The sequence below is a fragment of the Neopsephotus bourkii genome, unplaced genomic scaffold (genome assembly GCF_033783945.1).
Source record: "Neopsephotus bourkii isolate Nb327-2 ecotype Australia unplaced genomic scaffold, CSIRO-AGI_Nbou_v1 NB_1388, whole genome shotgun sequence".
Taxonomy (NCBI): Eukaryota; Metazoa; Chordata; class Aves; order Psittaciformes; family Psittacidae; genus Neopsephotus; species Neopsephotus bourkii.
The window spans coordinates 1,872,184-1,893,389 of record NW_026901866.1 but is presented as its reverse complement, the minus strand read 5'-3'; the positions used below and the strand labels follow the sequence as shown (position 1 = coordinate 1,893,389).

The window sequence follows — 21,206 nt, the reverse complement described above, 5'->3', positions numbered from 1 at the left end:
AGGGTTGCTGAAACAAGATGTGGTTTAGTCTTTGTTATTTTGCACCAACAGCTAAATCCGTTTCATGTCAACATACAGTTCTTCCCTGTGTAAAGATACTGCAGATAAAGCTTAAAAAAAAAATCTTTAACTGACATTTAGGCAATAACATTGAATACAGTCAATGTCTCTTAAAGTTGTTCTGACAGATAACAGTTTTAGCCATGGAGATATGTGAATTAGTCTTCAGAATATCTTGCCTCATTCAAGGGAGTATACTTACCAAGTTCTACAACACTGAGGCTACAAATCCCTGTATTTTTTACTACATAACCCTTCAAGAAAAAATGCTGTAAGACAACCATTGTAGCAGACAAAAAAAATCCCCAGGTACTATCTAGGTCAAGATACAAGTGAACGTGAAATTAATTCCTAAAACATCAGATATTGCTTTTGAAGCCAGCATATTTTACCATTATCTGCCTCACTGATCATTAAATAACAACCTCCCACATCTCATCATGATTCTTTCTTGGAAGGTGAATTTCGAGCAGGGGCTATGGTTTTCATTGCCTTTGCTGCTCCAGCCAATACCCGTAAGGCATGCCTAAGAGGTTGTGAAGTGTTATTCTTGCAATAAAAAACACTTATACTCCAGAATATAAACCAGTTAATTTGTAGTATGACATTTTTAGGTGACAAGTACCTGTACATCAGGAGAAGTACTGTCCTGAGACAAAGTATAAAGGATCCCAACACATGCATTCAGGTGCTGAGTAGAACCTATTCCTCCTAGGTACCTATACAGACATCCCAGAGCCAAAGAATGACCTGTTCTTGATACCACATCCCTGGCAGATTTTAGCCTATTAATTATAAGGGAAAAAAACAGCTGTTAGTGTAGTCACCAAGACTGAGACTACTAATCACATCTCTAAATAGAACTTCTACTATATAATCAGCAAAATATTTTATTAGATACTGCTATATTGCTAAAAGTCTAAGTTCATTTATCAACTCTTATCTGAAGGAAATTCCGAAATTGTTTTAGATATGCCTAAATGGTGTGGCTGGAACAGCAGCCAATTTATTTTATTTGAAAGTCTACATGCTTACTTAGACAATCTTCTTAAAGATCATCAGACCTGAAAGATGCAAGCAGAAGTCAGGCAATACTTTTCCCTGTTAATGTCTGAAGTGACAGAGTCATGAAGGAAACCAGCTACTAAAAATTACCCTATAACTATTCTATGATTCTATATTATGTATCAGGTAAATTTCTCAAACATTTTCTATAAACTCAACCAGTAACTTACCACATTTTATGAACTTACTTGTCAAAACTGACTTGTGCTAATCCAGCAGTGAAGGCAGTATCTGAAACCACCTGTGCCAACCTGGCCAAACACTCTGCTGCAGCACATCTTAGGAGTGGATTATTGCTCTCCAAGGCACTCATTACCAAGGTCAGGGCAGACCTTCTAACTTCTTCTGGACCTAAACTTCCTTTGCAGTTAGCCAAGTGCTAAAAATAGATATTAAATATATTTAACAGCAAGACAGTAATCAGAATATCTTTTTCTGGCAGTCATGCAAAAATTACAAGATCTGCAGAAGGAATTTGATTTTCTTCCCCTTTTATCTAAGGATTTCCTCTCTTTTTATTTCCTAGTTTGAGAATTAGAAGTCAAACTCCACATACATCATTAAAAACGTTAAAATCCAGCTGGAGTGCATGGATTTTAATTTGCCTGGGGATGGATGAGGAGCTGACTGAGACCTTGTGGGTCAAGATTAAAAGGAGGGAAGGGACAGGGGGTGGAGACCACCCAATCAGGAAGACCAATTGGATGAGGCCCTCTATAGACAGTTAGGCACACCCTCGTGTTCACAAGCCCTGGTGCTCATGAGGGACTTCAGCTACCCTGATATCATCTGAAGGGACAACGCAGCAGGACATAAGTAGTCCAGGAGCTTCCTGGAATGTATTGATGGTAACTTCCTTCTCTAAGTAATACAGGAATCAACCAGAAGAGGGGCTGTTCTGGACCTTGTCCTCAACAACCGGGAGGGACTGGTGGGAAATGTGAGGCTGGAGGGCAGCCTTGGCTGCAGTGACCATGAAATGGTGGAGTTTGAGACAGTGAGGATGGTGAGGAGGGCACACAGCAAGCTTGCTACCTGGGACTTCAGGAGAGCAGACTCTGGCCTCTTGAGAGATCTGCTTGGTGGAGTACCATGGGATAAAGCCCTGGATAGAAGAGGGGCCCAAGAAAGTTGTTTAATACTCAAGGATCACTTCCTCCAAGCTCAGGCCCAATGCATTTTGACAAAGAGGAAGTCAGGCAAGAACACTTGGATGCTTGCATGGATGAACAAGAAGCTCCTGTGAGGTGGCGAAACACTGAAACAGGTTGCCCAGGGAAGCTGTGGATGCCCCATCCCTGGAAGTGCTCAAGGCCAGGTTGGACAGGGCTTTGAGTAATCTGGTCTAGTGGAAGGTGTCCCTGCCCATGGCGTGGGGTTGGAACTGAATGATCTTTAAGGTCCCTTCTAAACAAAACCATTCTATGAAAAAAAAAAAGGAAAAATTAAACTGTGACTCTTCAGCACTTAAGAAAATTGTGACCTCACAAACCAATATATAATCATAGAAAACAGGACTGATCTTCACTGTGACTGTTAATCAAAACAGTAAGTTCTCTGTAGAAACATTTGAACTGACAGATGCCATGTTTCAGACACAGAGATTGAAACAAAGGAGAGAAACAAAGGAGGTTTACCTTTAAGGAAGTAGAAAAGGCTGACACAACATTTAGCTGTACTATTTGCTGGCGGGATCCTTTTGTTTGCTTTATGGAATTCAACAACTGTTCTAACACCTGGAGCCTTAAAACCAGAGAAGAAACCACAGAATCAAAAATTAAGAAAAAAACTCAAGCTTTTTTTATTTTAAAACATATAACAAAGCCTATATATTATAGAAACAGAGATGGGACAAATCTATTATCCTAATTTTTGAGCGTTTTCCTTCAACTGGCATTCCTGTCTACCTCAAAGCATTTTTGTATCCTACATTAGAATAGGTAATCACTCTGTGAACATGAACTTTTTGCCTTTGTTTCCTTCTAACACATGCATTCACAAAGAACTGCTTTATATCTAAGTAACATTAGACAGATGCTATTAAAAGCAACTGTGTATGGAAATGATGCATTTTGACTTACAATTGAGAAATGAGGAGGGAAAAGAAAAAGAAAAGGAAAATGCAGTTATCTGCAGCAATTAGTTCACATCTTGAAAAACAGGTGAAGAAAAGTAACCAGCAACGTGGTGACAGTAGTGGCAGAAAGCCCAGAAAACCAGAAAAAAAACACCCCAAACCCAAAAAAAAAAAAAATAAGCAGTTGGTGAAGACAGAATAATGAAGTAAATGCAACTCAGAAGAATATATGATAAAGCATGTGACAATTTTATTGGCAGGCATGCTCATATACAAACAGCTGCTTCAGGATTACACTGAATCCAAGCATTCCAAGCAGTGAAGACACCAAGCCTCAGGACTCACATGCTAAGCACTTGCCCTCAACATGAACAAAACCATCACCACCTCTAACAATCATGATCTGAGGCCTAACTGCAGTTGGCTTTGAGAAGATAAAGCTGTTTAATTGAAAAGTAATTGATTTGCTCTAATGTTGCCTTCAAGAAAATTACCAGCAGCACACAGAATAAGCAAGAGCATGCAAGTATCTTGAGAAATTTCATGCCTCAGCAACCAACGTGCTTATAAACGTGAAAAAAAAATGAAATGCCATGTGTGCAGTAGGAAGGTACATACATACAAACTCAGAAGTCTGTGATCCCTTTCGAGCATTCTTGTACCTTAACAGAACTGTGTTAAGACACATAATCTGGTTTGTTCCCATCCACTTTTTATAAGGGAATAGGCAGGATAAGGGTTAAATTTTGCTGCAGCTTCTTACCTCTTTTGTCCCTCTTTGGTCTAAGGCAATTGTGTATTAAGCACTATAATAATCATGTAATAACTCTTAAAATGAACTTCAACTTTGATATGGCTATCGAAACAAAACATTGCTCTAGGTCAGCAGAATTTATTATAATGATAATAACCTCTTGCTAGATATGCCTTTTCGTTGTGAGTAACTTCAAGAAAAACGTCTAATAATTTATTAGTCTGAATTATATTCAGATGGCTCACAGAATTGTTTTCTCCTGTGTTCACTTTCAAACACTGTGACCATTTTAACACCACCCAAATTCCCCAACAGTTACCACTTTACCTGTGGGATTCTGCTACATGGGAAAACAAAACTCCAAACAAACGTGTTGCTGCGCTGACAACAGACAATACGGGAGGTAGAGGTTTAGGTACTGAATCACCTTTTGTAACTTGATCATAAATTGAGTAAGGGTCATACTCCAGGCTGCCACCAGCTATGCTGTTACCTAAAAGGAGCTGGAAGAAGGAATAAAGTGATAGCCATATTTTCGACCAAGTCAAAACCAGCACTGACCCAATAACTAGAACTGTATGAACATGCACCCCCATGATTAGATCAAAAAGTACCTGCTCTTCAATAAATCGGTGGTCAGTGTCCTGCAGTAACGGACCAAGTAAAAGGAGATCATTCTCATGACAAAGGGGTGGAAGCAAGAATGTCGAGGTATCAATCTGGCTATCTGGGACAGTCAAGTCAGCCACTAACTCTTTTAGAACAGCCCAGAAGCTTCCTTTAAATTGAAGGGGAAAAAAAAAAGTCAAAATTTACAGTTTATTACTTGCCACAAGCAGCTTTGGGAGCAATGTATTTCAACTGCAATAGCAACATTCATCTAACAGTTTTCTTAAGTCTTCAAACAGTTACTTGGAGAACACTCTTGCTACAGGGAAAACAACAGAGCACTAAGATGAGCAAAGTAAACACATACAACAATCCAGAAGTTGAAAAGCAGAGACCTTTACCTTCACAGAAGGCATGCCATGAAACTTCTATCCCATTAAGTTAGTTATATTTACAATTAAAACAGAGGGAAAATGCAGTTACAAGCACAGTCATATTTTCCTCAATTTCCTGAAAATTAATGTTGTAGAATGTATTACATAACCACACAGGAATACTTGGACTTGGCAAGCACCCGTAAGTCTGATAAATAACCAAAAGCTGCAGAATGTACTCCCCTATTTCAGGAGTTCGTGAAAAGCAAAGCATGAGGAATTTACTGTAAGGTACATTACAATAATTTACACTGGTAGGTTAAGCTATCAAATATTTTGGTGCATACTATTTCAAACAAGATTGTATATTATAAATAAACAGTAATATTAGGCATTCTAAGTCAGACTACTTTAGGTTTTTAAAATAGTACCTGCAGTGAGAGAACATTTCTAGCACTGAACTACATATGATGAGAAAGGCCTAGCTTATCTGTTCAATAAAATATGTTGAAAAACACTGCAGAACTGGTTTTGAAAAATACACACACAGTCTTTATGCAAATATTACAAAAAAATTTACCTCCAGAGCACTATGACTGCAAAGTCAAGTCCTCATGAAACGGGGAATATTAGCATTAAGAGCAGGCTTAACTCCACATATCAGTACTTTGCATCCAATTTTGTTGTTAGATGATCACACCATTACCCATTTGCACTCAAGTTGATTAGAATATTTCAACACGTGTGACAGCACAGTTACCAGCATCTCATGAGCAGAACCATTTGTATAGCTGGAGCTGGTAGCTCTAATCAGCTATTTTTCCCTTCCTGAATCTTGCACACATCTGAGAAAGCTGATTTCCCTGCCCTCAACTCCCTGTCCCCACCAGGCTCTACTCCTGCAAGCTTCTGTTGCTTTGCCTGCCTCCCTGACTAAATAGCAAGTATGCCATTTTTCCCAAAATGCTTACCTCAAATTTAAATGCAAAATGCTAGCACTATCAAATATATTCCAAGATGCACAGATAGTGTGCAAAAAGTACAGGAAAAGAGCCTTTTAAAAACAATAATAATTAAACACCAACTAGAAACTGCTTTTTCCATTATTATAGATCACAATAAAAAAAAAAAAAGCCCTTCCTATGAAAACACTTTTCAAATACAGATTAATGGAGATACTCAGCAATTTTTAACCAAATTAACATTTGTTTTAGCCCCAGACACTTGGCCATGTCAAGTAATATGACTCCAGCATAAAGCAGTCCAAAGTATTGAGCCAGAATGCTGTTCCAGCATTCTACCTATTCATCTCATCCTATTAAGAAAGAGAAGGGAATGCTTGTATTGAATTTTATGGTTTAGACAGTGGAACATAACAAGCGCAAAAAGCTGAAGAATGAAAAGAACCCTAACGAGTTGCCTGACAAAACACATTAATTTCAGGCCACAGAAAGCATCAAATCTAACAATCAAAACACAAACTGTTGAAATGATTTGTGTGAAATTCTCAAACTGGACATTATAATAATTAATTTTTTATATTAACAGGAAATAAATGTTTTGGTCTCAAAAACATGAGCACATTATAGTACAAAACTAATGACACATGAAAATTATCATGAATATAAATCATCATCTTAGAAACAGAACTAACTTTTCCCAGCTTAACAAGTTCATACTTTGGATCAGCTAAATTGCAGTCTTAACCATTCACACATGATGGAAGACAGCAACTAAAGCATGTTACATATACTTCACTGATTTTCAAGTTAACCCAATACATTTTGCTTATATTTGTCATTGCTGAAATAATGCAAAAAATCAGCTATTACTCATGTACGCTCATAGTAAGCCTTCACAAAATTTTGCTGTTTGAGCAGATATCAACTTTTAGTGATGACAGAAAGCAGTAAGAAATCAGAGAGGCAGAAAGAGAGCAGGAAAGGACAAGCAGACCCTAAACAAGTCCTGGTATCTCAGGTCTCAGAAATCTGAAGGTCTGAATCGAGAAAGAGGTTTGGAACTACAAATAAAGAATCTGCTTTCAACTGTTTATTTTGCTGGGTATTTTGTTTTGCTCCTATTGTGCTAAAGAATACAAGTGTTGCACGTTATTTGCAAACACTAAAAGCTTGTGTTGCAGCTCCTAGTATATGCCCCCATCACCCATTTACTCAAAAAGAAACAATTTGCAGGTTTCTAGCCCCTGGCTAGCTACCCAAGTTGAAGAACATGAAAACAGGAGAAATAAAACCATGAACTGGTGGAAGCTTCTCATTCAGTATGTCACTGAGCCATGCAAAATGTGCCAGACTGCAACACAGAAGTTCTCCTAAAATTCGTCCCAGTGAAAATGACTAAAATTAGATATTGAAAAAAGCATCCTTGGTTCCATAACCATAATGTTTTTTTTTAAATCCTAGTATTTGCATTTATTTCACAGTTTCTGCATGAAGCTATCATATGGGAAAGAACAGTATGTGTTTAAAGCTTTACCTTAAAAATTTTTTGCATTTTTAAATGATGCATACTTATATGTTAAAATATATAGCAGACTTTGAAAATAAGCTCTGCCAATATATTCGTTTCCATTCTTTCCCCACTCTCCTACTGCTGTATTACAAACAGGTGGACAACTCTGAGAGTACATCTGTCACATTACTGGTTTGATTCTAAGACTATTTACAAAGCTTTCAGCAGGGTGAACACTTATTTATCACAAACCTTTAAAACTTTTTATTTTATTTATTTATTGGTTCTAGAATGCAGCATCCTCAGCTAGGATGCTCACACTGCGTCAGGTTTTGCAGATCACACTGTAAAACACCGTGTATTTTTCAAAGAAGTTAGATCAAGAGTGATGCCAAAGAGGGCCTCCTCATTAGGGCCTGTAGGGATATGACAAGGGGTGATAAGTTTAAACTTAAACAGGAGAAGCTCAGGTTAGATATAAGGAAGAAGTTCTTTACTGTGAGGGTGGTGAGGCACTGGAACAGGTTTCCCAAAGAAGTGGTAAATGCTCCATCCCTGGCAGTGTTCAAGGGCAGGTAAGATGGAGTCTTGGCTGACACGTTCTAGTGGGAGTTGTCCCTGCCCATGGCAGGAGGGTTGGAACTAGATGAACTTAAGGTCCTTTCAAACCCTAACTATTTGGTGACTAAATGATAAGAAACCACCAAACCCACCCATACCCAAATATTTGTGTTCTATACAGCATTGCCCCTGTAATGAACGGAACAAGTAACTTGCTCTAAGGGAAGGAGGTGTCATTTTCAGTTGTTAAAGCTGAAGTTACAAATGTGTATTATACACTATGCTTCAAGTGTTATTTACAGATTTCTAATGCAACAACAGCTTTAAGACAAAGGTCAGGGATTTATCCCTACAAAGATTCACTTGGAAGTTGCCACTAGATAGAGCAGATTATTTGAGTAAGGATTCCCTCTATAATACAGAGGACACGGCCAATTCAGTGCCTGGTTGCTTGATATTCTCTCTGCCCTGATGAAATACACTATACCTCTCTTTACTACTGACATAACCACTCTGGTTCCTTATTTCAGTCCACACAGTACTCTATGGCAAATACAAAGATGAAAAAGGTATTTAATGTTTTAGCTGAACTGTTAGGCCTGTCTAACTACAGTGCATAGTTATTGCATTAGAGGATTAGATTTTAAATACTGCTAGTTATATTCTGCTACAGAAAAGTAAGTCTATTCCCAGATTTTGTTGAAAATTTTCTTTAAATACAATTTTTTTATTCACAGTCTGCACAGAACAGACTAATATATCTGTAATATATTTGAAATAGTTAAATGAAATTCAGTGGACTATATGCAATTAGTTTAGGCTAAAATGACAGCTTTCTGATTAAGAATTCAATGGAAAGTAAAACAGGCATCAAAGAAAGTCAATTATTTAAATAGTTTAAAATTGTAAGGTTGTCTACATTCAAGTTTCAACTAAAAATAGGACAAATGTCTGTATTTGTAATGCAGGGGGAAGAAGATCACGAACACCAGCTTTTCAAAACCACAGTGACTTCGCTACAGTTTCATTACATTTAAACAGAGGGAATAAAATGTGTTTATTAAAAAAGGAACTAATTCTTGCTAGCTGAATATATGTCAAACAAAAAATTGAAAATGAAACCATGGTATTTTAAATGCATTTCTCTTCATAAGTAAATACGTACCTTCGTAAGTCTTTGGAGGCAATACTGCTAGTAGTTCATAAAGTTTATGTCTGTAAACTGTTGAAGGTGTTTTTAAAGAATTTCCATATGATTTATTTATTGAAGAAAGCCTTAAAATATGAAAAGCACATCAGTAATGTTAAAGCCTTTGAGCATTATGTACCACCTCCAGTTTCATTTGTACCACTCTACTGAATACTTTTAAAATCTGTATATACTGTAAGTACAGTTTTGATTTGCATTACCAATAGAAGAAGAAAACAATTTTTTTTCACATGCTCTGACAGAATGTCTGTTCTCCATTCCCAGTCCTTATTTCTATTTAAAACTAGAAAAATAAATGAAGTTTCCTATTTAATTTTATTGCACCTACGTTTATTATAATTAACTTTTTTGTGGGAATAAGTCCATTAAATTAGAACCCAAATACATTACCACATATTCTGCAGGCAAAAGTTTAAAAATTATAAAACCCTTTCAGGCTTAGCTCTGATCTAAATATAAAAAAATGCATATGTCTAAAACATTCTGTCCAAGCATATTCTTGAACTATTTTTTATTTTATTGAAAATGGCCATGAATAAGCATAAATGTATATGCTTGATTAAAAAAGCACAACAAAATCACTAGCTTAACAAAACCATGTTACAATTTTTTTCCCCCTTTTTTTTTTTCTTTTTTACACAATACTGGAATCTGCAAACACATTATCATGACAGCTAAAGCCTTCAGCTGTACTGCTGAATTCTGTACTCTTAACTTTTGTACCTTGGAAAGAAAGCTCTCCAGAAAGTGCACTAAATCAAATACAAGAAGATTACTCTGTAGCTTTTCAAAACCAGAATCTCATTTAGCAGTTTAATACAAACACTTACTGTGTCAATAAATCAACAGCACTTGGAAGAGGAGGAAGAAGTCTCTGAACAACTTCATCCGTAAGGAGACCAGCACAGTGTGAAACAAAGCTTTTGATAGCTAGAAAAGGAATTGCATTTTAACTTAGTGTGAGATATCAAGAAGAAAAAAAGTCACATTAGTGCAGTAATCACATTCTTACCTCACTAATCATTTAAAAGTAGAAGAAAACATGCATATTTTTTATATATTTTGACCGATAATTAAAGAACCTAATAAAAATCTGAAATTAAAAAAAATTGTATTTCCAGATGCAATGTTTTCGTGTCTCAGCTTAGACATTCATACCCTGACATTTATTTGCTTCTATAAATGAAAGTATTTCTTGCTTTTTGTTATTAATTGAGTTATGGGATATAACACGACTTCATGATAATAGTAAGAAAAAAAGGGGAAGAATGATGATCTGATAATCTACTGCTTGCTCAGCTAGTTTAATATTTAAAAGTAGCTTAATTACTGTACTTTAACAACTTACATGTACAAAGTACTTTTCATTATTTATGAAAATTGAACTTGAGTTAATTGTTTAAGTTACTTCCAAATGAAATTACTATTGAACTCCACACTTTCACATAGATTTTAATAGTGATAGGGATTATCACTATACTAGGGTTCACATTTCTGTAATTCAAAGGACCCTTTAGTACTCTAGAATACATGACTGAAACACATTTGTGTTATATCTGAAGATCACTGGAGTCATCTCTTGGAAATGCAAATTCACAGTATTTCATGGTGAAAAATCGTAACCCACCAGACAGCAGCCAAATACATAGCACTCTTTAATGGCTGATAATTGCAACCTCCTTATTGTAATTTTCAACTGAGTCTTCTTACTCTCACAAATGTTTGACTGACTCACCAGCTCTACTTTGCTTACAGTAAGTTACCTATTAGGAACAGTACTGCTATTTACCAAATATAACAAACTGTATAAACAGCAGAACATCCCCTGGTTTGGATCTTCATTCATTACTGTGATACATAGGCTAAACAAGAGAAGAGAATCAACCTTCCTTTCCAAGCAGATATCATTTACTGCTTGGAAATCAAGTGATTAGAAGAGCAAGAGGAAAAAAAACAGCTTGGGTTTTGTTTCTGTTTTTTTGTTTTTACAAAAATGAAACATATATATATAAGCAAAAATATATATATATATATATATACAAGCTGGGGAGTTAATACATCCTTTACCATCCAGTGAATAAAATCAGTATGAAGTATGGTTGTTCTTTCAGAAGGAAAAATAAACAAACAGCCCAACTATAAATATGCAGGGAAAGACACAGTAAACCCTGCTTACCACAGAGAGCACCAGCACGACCTTCCAGCGTTACTTGCCAGGTAAATGAATCTCCTCGTGTCTTCTCCGTTTCTAGGTCTTTAGGAGATGATGGAAAGATGCACTTCCAAAGTAACAGCATTCGTGGCAGATGGTGCTGGACAACTGCAGGACCTGTAAATGTTGACAGTTATCATGCCAATGTAAGGTGTAATAAAATTTTATTTTCTCTTTGGTTCTTTCTCCTACATTCACAAAATCTTCACAACGGTGAGCAAAATTTATGCTATTTTTTCACCCTTCTCATATATAATTTCTCAAATGTTTACTGCCTTGGAACTCCATTTTCATACATAACTACATACCCACTGACACATTTATTAGAATGCCACCAAGCTGACCAAAACATCCGTTTTGCTAAACACAGACCCTGTGTTTCACCACCATAAGAGATGTAATAAGCAACAGTGATGTTCAGAAAAGCAAACATTTGTTATAAGTCAATGCACAAGGTGTGTTTTCCCAAATTTAAGAAAAAAACTGGGAGCTGTTGGGCAAAAGTAACAGCTGAAAATATGAAAGATGCCTTAAAAACGTGAACAAAATGGATAAAATACGTTTGTCATTAGTAATTTAGTGATCACAGTCAATAATTTGACCACTAGGAAATATCAGACAGTTCTATAACATTTAAATGCCTGACAAGAGGGAAATACAAATTATTAGCTCATTTTGCATTGGAATAGATGTTAAAAAATATCAGTGTAATTCTTCATGACCACAGTGGCATTTGGTTAGATTGATTTTGAAATTTATCGTCTACATTTAATTAATATTGCTCCCACTCACTCACTGTTTTTCAGGCTTTGCTCCCAATGAACTAATAGCAAATTTAAGAGAAATAACACTTTTATTTAGAAAGATTTTTTAAATATTTTGATCAATAATGGGGGGAGTGAGCTGACACTGTGCCCTTGTGGCCAAGAAGGCCAATGGCATCCTGGGGTGTATTAGAAGGGGGGTGGTTAGTAGGTCGAGAGAGGTCCTCCTTCCCCTCTACTCTGCCCTGGTGAGACCGCATCTGGAATATTGTGTCCGGTTCTGGGCCCCTCAGCTCAAGAAGGACAGGAACCTGCTGGAGAGAGTCCAGCGCAGGGCAACTAAGATGATTAAGGGAGTGGAGCACCTCCCTTATGAGGAAAGACTGAGGGAGCTGGGTCTCTATAGTTTGGTGGAGATTGAGGGGTGACCTTATTAGTGTATATAAATATATAAAGGGGGAGTGTCACGAGGATGGAGCCAGGCTCTTCTCAATGGCAAACAATGACAGGACAAGGGGAAATGGGTACAAACTGGAACACAAGAGGTTCCACTTAAACTTGAGAAGAAACTTCTTCTCAGTGAGGGTGACAGAACACTGGAACAGGCTGCCCAGGGAGGTTGTGGAGTCTCCTTCTCTGGAGACATTCAAAACCCACCTGGACACGTTCCTGTGTAAACTTACCTAGGTGTTCCTACTCCGGCAGGGGGATTGGACTAGATGATCTTTTGAGGTCCCTTCCAATCTCTAGCATACTGTGATACTGTGATACTGTGAGTGGGTGGTGGTGTTAAAGTATTATTTTGCAGTGGTAAATTAAATGAAACATCCAAAGAGTTAAAGTCAGAGACAAAACACAAAACAGCTTGTAACTTAAGAAAAACTGTAGAAAGCTACTACCTAATGTCATGAGGGCAGCTATCAACAGCCATCCAGCCTGCGTTCGCTGCAGTGAAATGCGACTGTTCTGAGAAGCAGAACACAACAAATCCTCTGCTACTGTCATGATTACCTTCAAAGTTAAAGAGAAAAACAGAGCATAAGCATGTTAGTAACTACCATATGTAATTTCAGTACTATTTTCTGTGATACTTAATTCTATTTCAGTGTCCCAAAACTGAATGCTATCTTTCTCTTGTACTCTGGCAATAAACTCAGGCTTATGAAGTTTGCTATGACTGACTTCAGTACTAGTCTGGAATGACTTCAAAAGTTTTGTGGGGTACTAGATAAGTTACCTTGCTGCTTTGTACCCTTTCTTTTATCAGTAGTACACTGACAGGTGATAGTTCTCACAGAATTGCATTGCAAGTATAGAAGCATCCTGATATTTTATGTCATTATGTAGAAAAAGGATAGCATGAGACATATGAATTAGAGCTCAGAAGCAGCTGTGAGAGGGGTAACAATATTTTTCTCATTATTTTAGAATAAGGTCTATCATTATCTCTGTCAGTATTTTAATCAATAAATGGTCTGACTGAACAAACAAGTTATAATAGCAAAGTTAAAAATTTATCCTAGTTTAGCTTCTCTGAAATAATTGCACATGCCTACTATTATGTGCTACATGCAAGGTGATAATCTGCACTCTTACTAAAGCACAAACTACCTAGAGTTTACAAGTAAGAACATGCATTGTTGTCTACGGACAATTACGGCTACAAATGCTCAAAGCATTCTGCAACTGGTTTGCTTCAATCATGTTTCCCTTACACCAAAAAATATTTCTTATTATTTTGCATTATGTCTGGTCACCAAACCAAACTGCTTATAAATTAGTATTACAAGTAAGAAGAATGATTATCAATATCATTAAAAGCCTCAGTATAGACAACATCCTTCTACCTTTTTTTTTTTTGCACATCATGACTTATTTGGACAGTACAGACATCATCCTTCTAAAATTTATTTTCACACTTATAAAACGTGTCATGAAAGTTTGCACATGGAAGTTTTCTTTATGAAAGCTTGAAATTTGTTCACTTCCAAACCTCAATATTCTGAAAATGTTAGTTTCCCCAGTTCCATAATGCTACTAGGTGGTTGCAAATGAAGAAATCTATTTATACAGATTCCTGACAGAGTTAAAATACTTGATTCTAAAGCAGTACCCTTGTTAAATTACACTACTGAAAATCACTAACAGCTTAGTATACTTAAATTACGTGTAAGACAAACATCCTAGAAAGGATTTCATTTAATGATTTATGACAAATTTTCTATGTACTAGGATAAATGTCTCATTTTTGAAGAATTTTTTTTAACTGTAAGCACTAGTACAGAATACTAAGTACATATAAATCCACTAATTATTTTGTTTTCCTCAATAGGTTCCACCTGCAACTCTAACCACTGTCTCAAAGGAAAATACATTAACAGCTTCTGTCCAGTACTTCACAGACAATGAAATACTGTCTGTTCAGTATTTCACTACTGTCTACGTTTGATATTTCCTTTTCCAAACTGCTCTGTTTAACATTGGTCTCTTTCAGCTCCCCAGAAGAGGAGCTAGCCTGGAATCTGGCAGTGTTCCTAGGAGAGAATGGGAAAGGGCTTTTGTCAACTTTGCTGTTCTCCTCCCTGCCAGGTTAGCACAGAATAGCGTTTCTCCCACACTTTTCCGTGCCCTCCCATACCTCCTCCTGACCCTATTTCATCCTATCATTTTCCTCTAAAAGAAATATTTGTTAATAATTAAGTTTCTCTGTTAAATAGAAACTTCAGTTCTGCTTATTGAGGTGTATAGTATTTGAATGGCACTTCTATATAACTGGGCAAATGATATAAATTTTGTTCTCTCCCCATGGTCTTTCACTAATCATAAGAAAAAAAATTCGAAAGCTAAGAAAAACAGGCTTTTCATGTGGTTCTTTTGGTGTTTTTTTTTTCCTAATATTTATAAATTGTTTCATCAGCAGCTGGGTCTTTAAATGTGGAGAACTGCAGCTAGCAATGTCTATTAAGTAGTGGCATGGAACGTTTATTACTCAACAACAGGGAAAGGGTTGGTTTGGAATCGCTGCAAGTCACTATAAGAGGCATTACTCCAAATGTACTAAAGCATTCCTTTCATCCTTCAGTGGTGCAATAATAAACAACTTCACAATCCTTGAATAAAAGTGTGCCACTTCTTCCCTAATGTCCACTGGTTCCAGAAAAGGTATTTTCAGAACCGAGAACGTGCCTACATTATGCAGAGAAATAGCATGTACTGCTGACATTTATGTCACGTTGTGGTGTTCCAACTGTGAGCATAACTCCATGGATGAAGTTCTCATTGAGATGGAAACACCTTCTCCTGGTCTGTATTTCTACACTGGCATATCCCTAAAACTTCAGTTCACAGTATGTCCTATCTGTGCTAGATTTTCAAGATAACACATAATTGATGTTATTGGTGTAAGCACTGACTAAACTGTACACTGCAGAGTCACTAATAGGCCTGGGAAATATTAATTTTGCTTAATCTGTGGTTGAATGAGTTTCCTTCTAGGACACTTGTTTCCAACATCACAGCTTGCAACAGTCCCTGTATATACATTTAATCATGTTTTTAAATATAAATGATCTTTTCCTTTGGCAAAGTCTATTCCAGACTAGCCTTTTATCACCACTAACACTGCTTAAATGACAGCTTTCTAATTCAAGCCAACATCAAACTGGGCCAGAATTGCAGAAGGTTTGATCTTGCTGTAAATAATTTAGTTTAAAGTTCTGAAAAATGTAACCTTCCTGAATAAATGCCTTCTCCAGGTAAACTTTTTCTTAGGCTCTTCAACATCAGTCCTTACAGCTCCACAGAACTGACCTCTGTCCCAAAACAACAAACCTATCCCCCAGCAAACTTCCTCATTAGAAAAACACAACAGTATGAGGGGTCATTAGTGACATTTCCTGATAAATTCAAAATCCCGACAAATGTGAGAAAAACATTTGCTTATTTGACTTATGGTATACTTCAAAATTATCTTCCTGAGGAAATAAAGTATCTCACTAGTACACTGGGTTATGTCATAAAGATACATGCAAATAGTACTCTAAAAAAATAAAAAACTGCCTGTAAGTAAAGTAATCAGACCATACCTTCCCTTTGCCATGTGGAATTCCTAAAGGACAGTGTTTTACCACACCCAGCAAAGCAGCAACCGCAAAACTGTAGCCGGTTACTGCTTCTGGGGAGGATTTCAATGTAGTAAGACGTTCAATGCAATGATCCAACAGCAGGGACACATAGGAGGGCAATGCTACTGCAATACAGCGCAAACACCAAGCTGCTGTGAGTCTAACTGAAATACTGGGATGAAGAATGACAGAAATTACTGCTTCCAGAACTCCTGAAAAATAAAATGCATTAACACACTTCAGAAACATGCAAGCAGATTGTGAAACAAGCAAAAACGTATAGAAAGGACTGATGAACACACCACTACCCAGTGTCTGTACTTCTCTTTAAAAAGTACTATGGATTTTTATTGGGAAATATTTCTTATCAAATTGAAATAGCCAAATACTTTTCAAAAAAGTTACCCTGAAAAGTAACAACATGAAGAAAACCTAACATATTACACAATTATCCACAAACATGCATAGACTATATCTGCAAGTATAATCTAGAAGGCAGATGTCCACTTGAACACATCCAGAATAAATGCAGCTAATAAAGGTAGATAAAGATACACAGCTCAAATGAACAGATTTACTGTAAACATTATGAAGTGTTGGACTTCAAATACAACCATTAACAGAGTTAAATTTGACATGGATTTTTTGTTTGTTTTAAATTAATGCACTATTGCAGGTCAGAGAAAATACAGAACTCCTTGGACAATACTTGAAGATTTTGTACAGCATGAAAGCTTACCAACCCCTTTCTTGTTCTGTTTTTGTGTCTTTTTTTGTGGGGTTGGTTTGTTGTTTTTTGTGGCTTTGCTAGTTAAGTGGAAGAAAACAGAAAAGGACAGAACTACTAAGGAGGTCCAGGTGAGAAGACTGCATACCAGAAGAAAGGTTGTGATGGTCAATGCCACACAAAGGAAATATTGACTGTCTAGCCATAAGAAATCAGAGAGGATCACGGTGAATAAATGAATGTATTTTGTACTCTGGTTCACAAAATAATTCAGAGGTTGTACCTGTACTGGAGTCTTGTAGTAATGGTGCTGCTGTAGTTCCCAAGCCATGGATGAGACTTCCAAGTTCCTGAAGTGCACACACAAGCACATGCTGACTTGCTGTTACATCTGTTGTACTATTTTTTGTTTCCAAGTTACCGTCACTCACTGCACCATCTGATAACACAATACAGGAAGATCCCCATGAAATCGTTGCCAGAATGAAACAAGCAGATCAGAACAAAGATTTTGCTCTGATAAGTTGCTTATATTGCCAAACGAGCTTTTATCATTACCATTATTATTTTTAACCAAACTGTTCTCACAAAGGTTTACCTTCACTGAGACAAGCACATTTCTATTACTCACATGGACAGTGTAGTAACATCTGTGAGGGCAGGTGGGAAGCTGAAAGGGAAACTACCAAATTGCTTATGTTTGAGTGATATGGAACAGCGGGCATTAAGGGGCATGCTATTCTCAGTCTCACTGAAGTGACTTGAAGAGATGATGCTTTAACTTGCCATTTACTACATAGTGGGACAAAAAAGAAGGAAAGAGTGAAATAGTGCAAGTAAGCAAGCGAGAAGGTGGGTGGCGGGCACTAAAAAGGAAGGGAAAAATCTGGAGGTTTTGGAAAGTTCACCTTTTGAGACACAAGTAATTATGTCAGTTGAGATAATTAACATTTAGATATTTTAATGGGATATAATAAGCAACTGTATACCAGGGCTGGTTATGCCCAGCATTCTCTTTCTTTTCCCCTACAGTGGGAGACAAGCAGCTTTTTTTGTAAGCTGTATACAAGACTTTATCATGCAAGAGAGGTTTTCTCCAGGAGAAATGCTCATTTTGTCAATCAGGAACAAATGCTTCTTTTTTGAACCATCAGCAGTGTCAGTTGCTGTGAACAAGGCAGCAGAATCTGGCTAGACATACATAGGCTTACAATACTGTCTGTATGTTATTACTGCATGTGTTTTTTATCTGTAATTGGTTAAAATGATATCACCAGGGAAGAGTGCTGTAAGAGACGTATACACGTGTGAGTATATACACACAAACAAATAATCAGCTTAAGCTAAAAACAAAGCAGCCCATTAAAAGCCCTCTACATTATTATGGTAATAAATCAGTACTATATATTCTATTTCTGCAGTCTCTGGATTAGGAAATTAGACAATTACTTAAAAAGGAAAAACAGAGGCCCAAACAGATAATCTTGTTAGACCCATACCCACAAGTTTCTTCAGTTTCCAGATGGCCTGACAAATCTCCTTGGCAGCTGCAATTTGAGCTTTTTCCCCAAGAAGGCCTCCTACTGTAGCTCGAAGGATAAATGAAACACAGCGGCGACAGCCGATAGCATCCATCTGACTCTGAACAGCTTTAGAATGAGACTGAGACACAAGATATAGAGTATGGGAAAGGAAGGCAGAGAAGTTCCTTTCAAGCCATTGTGCTCCTAATGTAGAGACAAATACCACATATGCCTGGAAGAAATTTGAAAAGAAAACATATTTTAGAGCTATATCAGCCAGAAAACCACTGCCAACTATACTGCATACATTTATTTTTTTAATCTCTGCATATTGCCACAACTAAAACATCACTAAATTAAGATTACTTATACTTTTACACATCCACAAATCCCATACATTCTCACTTTCAGGTAGCTGCAAATTTTGTTTTAATCTATTTCAATTACGTAAATTACTATCAAAACTGTACGAGCAATATTGTAGCCTGCTTTTACTGTAAGCTAATTCAAGCTGCTTGCCCATGTTATTTTATCCTAGAGTGTGAGAAATGGCAGCTTACCCTGCACAGGCACTTGTTATGTAAAACATTGTGTTTGGACCCACTGAACAACAGCTTCCAGCTATTTAACATTCTGCCCATGGAACCCAAATTTAATGTATGAATGCATTTTAAAAACTACTATGTTACAAAACTATAACCCATAACCCTGAGAGAATTTTGTTATTATAGGCTTTGAATTAGGGAATATTTGCAGCCCCCACGCACTGTTCTTCATGTCAATGAATTTGTTTGCCTTGCAGTGGAGGTACTATAAAAAGACTACATTTGTCACAACAAAGACAAAGAACACAAAGTCACTTTACAAATCTAATCACAAGACCATTTATTTTGCTACAAATGCTTTCCATGTGCACGTGTTAGATTTTTTAAATGGATAGATGTGTTACCATCAAGAAAAGGGAATATAAAAAATGAGAATATGAAAATGAATGCACAAAATTCCTCATGAGAAACTCCACAACTTGTACCCATATCAACAAACTTCTATATTTGCCTTATATATACTTTGTCTCATATCTAATATTAACAACAAAATTATTCATATAAAAGAAAGTGAAGTACTATAAATGGAGACATTTACTATTAGATCCTGTTAGCATCTAATAGCTCGACAAATACTACTTAGACTTCATAATGTACCAGTACATTACCCTTGTTTCACAGATTTGAAAACTGAGGAATTTAACAGAATAAATAAGACTTGCGAAGAGTCATACTGCCGTGGCTACAGTTACAACTATAGCTTGAACCTGGCTTTGTCGCGAATAAATATAAATTCTTCTTCCATATGTAAGAAGTAAACTTCAGTGGTTTTCTTATTTTTTAATTTATAATAAGCTGTAATTCACATTGTAATTAATAAATTTTACAACTGCAAGTGTTTTCTACTCACAGGCACTGACATATGCACAATTTCTCAAGTTTTCCTTAAAGAAACACTGCACTATTTTAACTAGTTCTGGTAGAGTTAGAGTGTACTGTCTAGCACAGGTACTATTGTGTTAACATAGCAATGCATGACAAAGGAGACAACCTCCAAAAAGCAGTACAAATAGTCAAAACAGTGAACTATCTATTCCTGGAAAACTAATAAAACCACCATGTATACAGAACACCCTAGGAGTCTGGTATACGTTTTCTAGGCAAATAGCTGTCAAGGTATTATTGTTCCCCAGCTTTTCTGTCTCTCTGCCAGAAGTTAATGCTTCCACTCAGCATGATCTGAGACAATTTGTGAGCACCTTCTAGCTGTTCAAGAGCAAAGTCTGGCAGCTTCTAACAGTAACTGAGGCTAATTTACAGATTTTTTTTGCACTGCAGAAGTTGAAGTGAACTGAAAAAGCCTTTTTACTGGAAAAGGGGACGTATCAAATAGCTGTAGGGCCTGTAACATATTAAAATACTACAGCTGTTTGATATGTAAATGGTCATCATGACCTTTAGTCTTGATCCAGAGGCTTAACATCTGAATATCTAGGTCTTACCATGTAAACGTTGTTTAAAATACTATTTCCAGAGAAAAAGTCAATCTGATATTACCTGAAAAATTTATCTTGTTTTTACCAGCATGTGCTATATGGCCTGACTCCAGTCCTGCTCAGTTAACAAGATTCCATCCTCTAACTGATCATCCAGGAAAACAGCAAAACAGATATTTGGGGTTTTCCCCACTAAATTCTGTTTCTCTTATTTTTCATGCACTTACAGCAAAACCATTCTTTCAAAACAGGACTGGGAATATCCCTATTGTCGTGGTTTAAACACAGCCAGACAGAAAAATGACTGCTACTGCTGAACCCAGGACACCTATATAGAAGGAAATTACTCCCTATGTAATTTCTCCCTTTCACTTTTAGACATAAGGTATTAAGTTTTAAATTAAATATTTGAAGAAAGTCCTTATTTATATCACTTGAAATTCAGATCACATGCAGCTTTCAGAAGTATCACATATTTAATTTTGAAAAATGCAAACCATCAGGTAAACAATAGGCAACAACAGAAGTTTTTTTATTCTGAAATAACTCAAGATGTAAATCCTTGTTTTAAAGTACATACATTTCAACATGGATACAAAAAAGGATGAAATAAGAGATACATGGAGAGCAAAG

The 21,206-nt window shown here is 36.6% G+C and overlaps 1 protein-coding gene across 9 annotated transcripts in view; it reads right to left on the bottom strand.

The window, feature by feature from the left end:
• The window catches only part of HEATR5A (HEAT repeat containing 5A), a 66,389-nt gene that overhangs the window by 24,604 nt on the left and 20,579 nt on the right, over positions 1 to 21,206 (bottom strand). For all 9 annotated transcript variants that reach the window (XM_061367613.1, XM_061367611.1, XM_061367616.1 and 6 more), the window contains 12 exons: positions 18,509 to 18,764; positions 17,293 to 17,448; positions 16,244 to 16,494; positions 13,058 to 13,169; positions 11,359 to 11,511; positions 10,013 to 10,112; positions 9,138 to 9,247; positions 4,571 to 4,734; positions 4,284 to 4,459; positions 2,763 to 2,868; positions 1,314 to 1,504; positions 686 to 845 (listed from right to left, as the gene is read on the bottom strand). In XM_061367613.1, the coding sequence (XP_061223597.1) occupies positions 686 to 845; positions 1,314 to 1,504; positions 2,763 to 2,868; positions 4,284 to 4,459; positions 4,571 to 4,734; positions 9,138 to 9,247; positions 10,013 to 10,112; positions 11,359 to 11,511; positions 13,058 to 13,169; positions 16,244 to 16,494; positions 17,293 to 17,448; positions 18,509 to 18,764 (1,935 nt within the window). The remainder of the gene's footprint in view (positions 1 to 685; positions 846 to 1,313; positions 1,505 to 2,762; positions 2,869 to 4,283; positions 4,460 to 4,570; positions 4,735 to 9,137; positions 9,248 to 10,012; positions 10,113 to 11,358; positions 11,512 to 13,057; positions 13,170 to 16,243; positions 16,495 to 17,292; positions 17,449 to 18,508; positions 18,765 to 21,206) is intronic.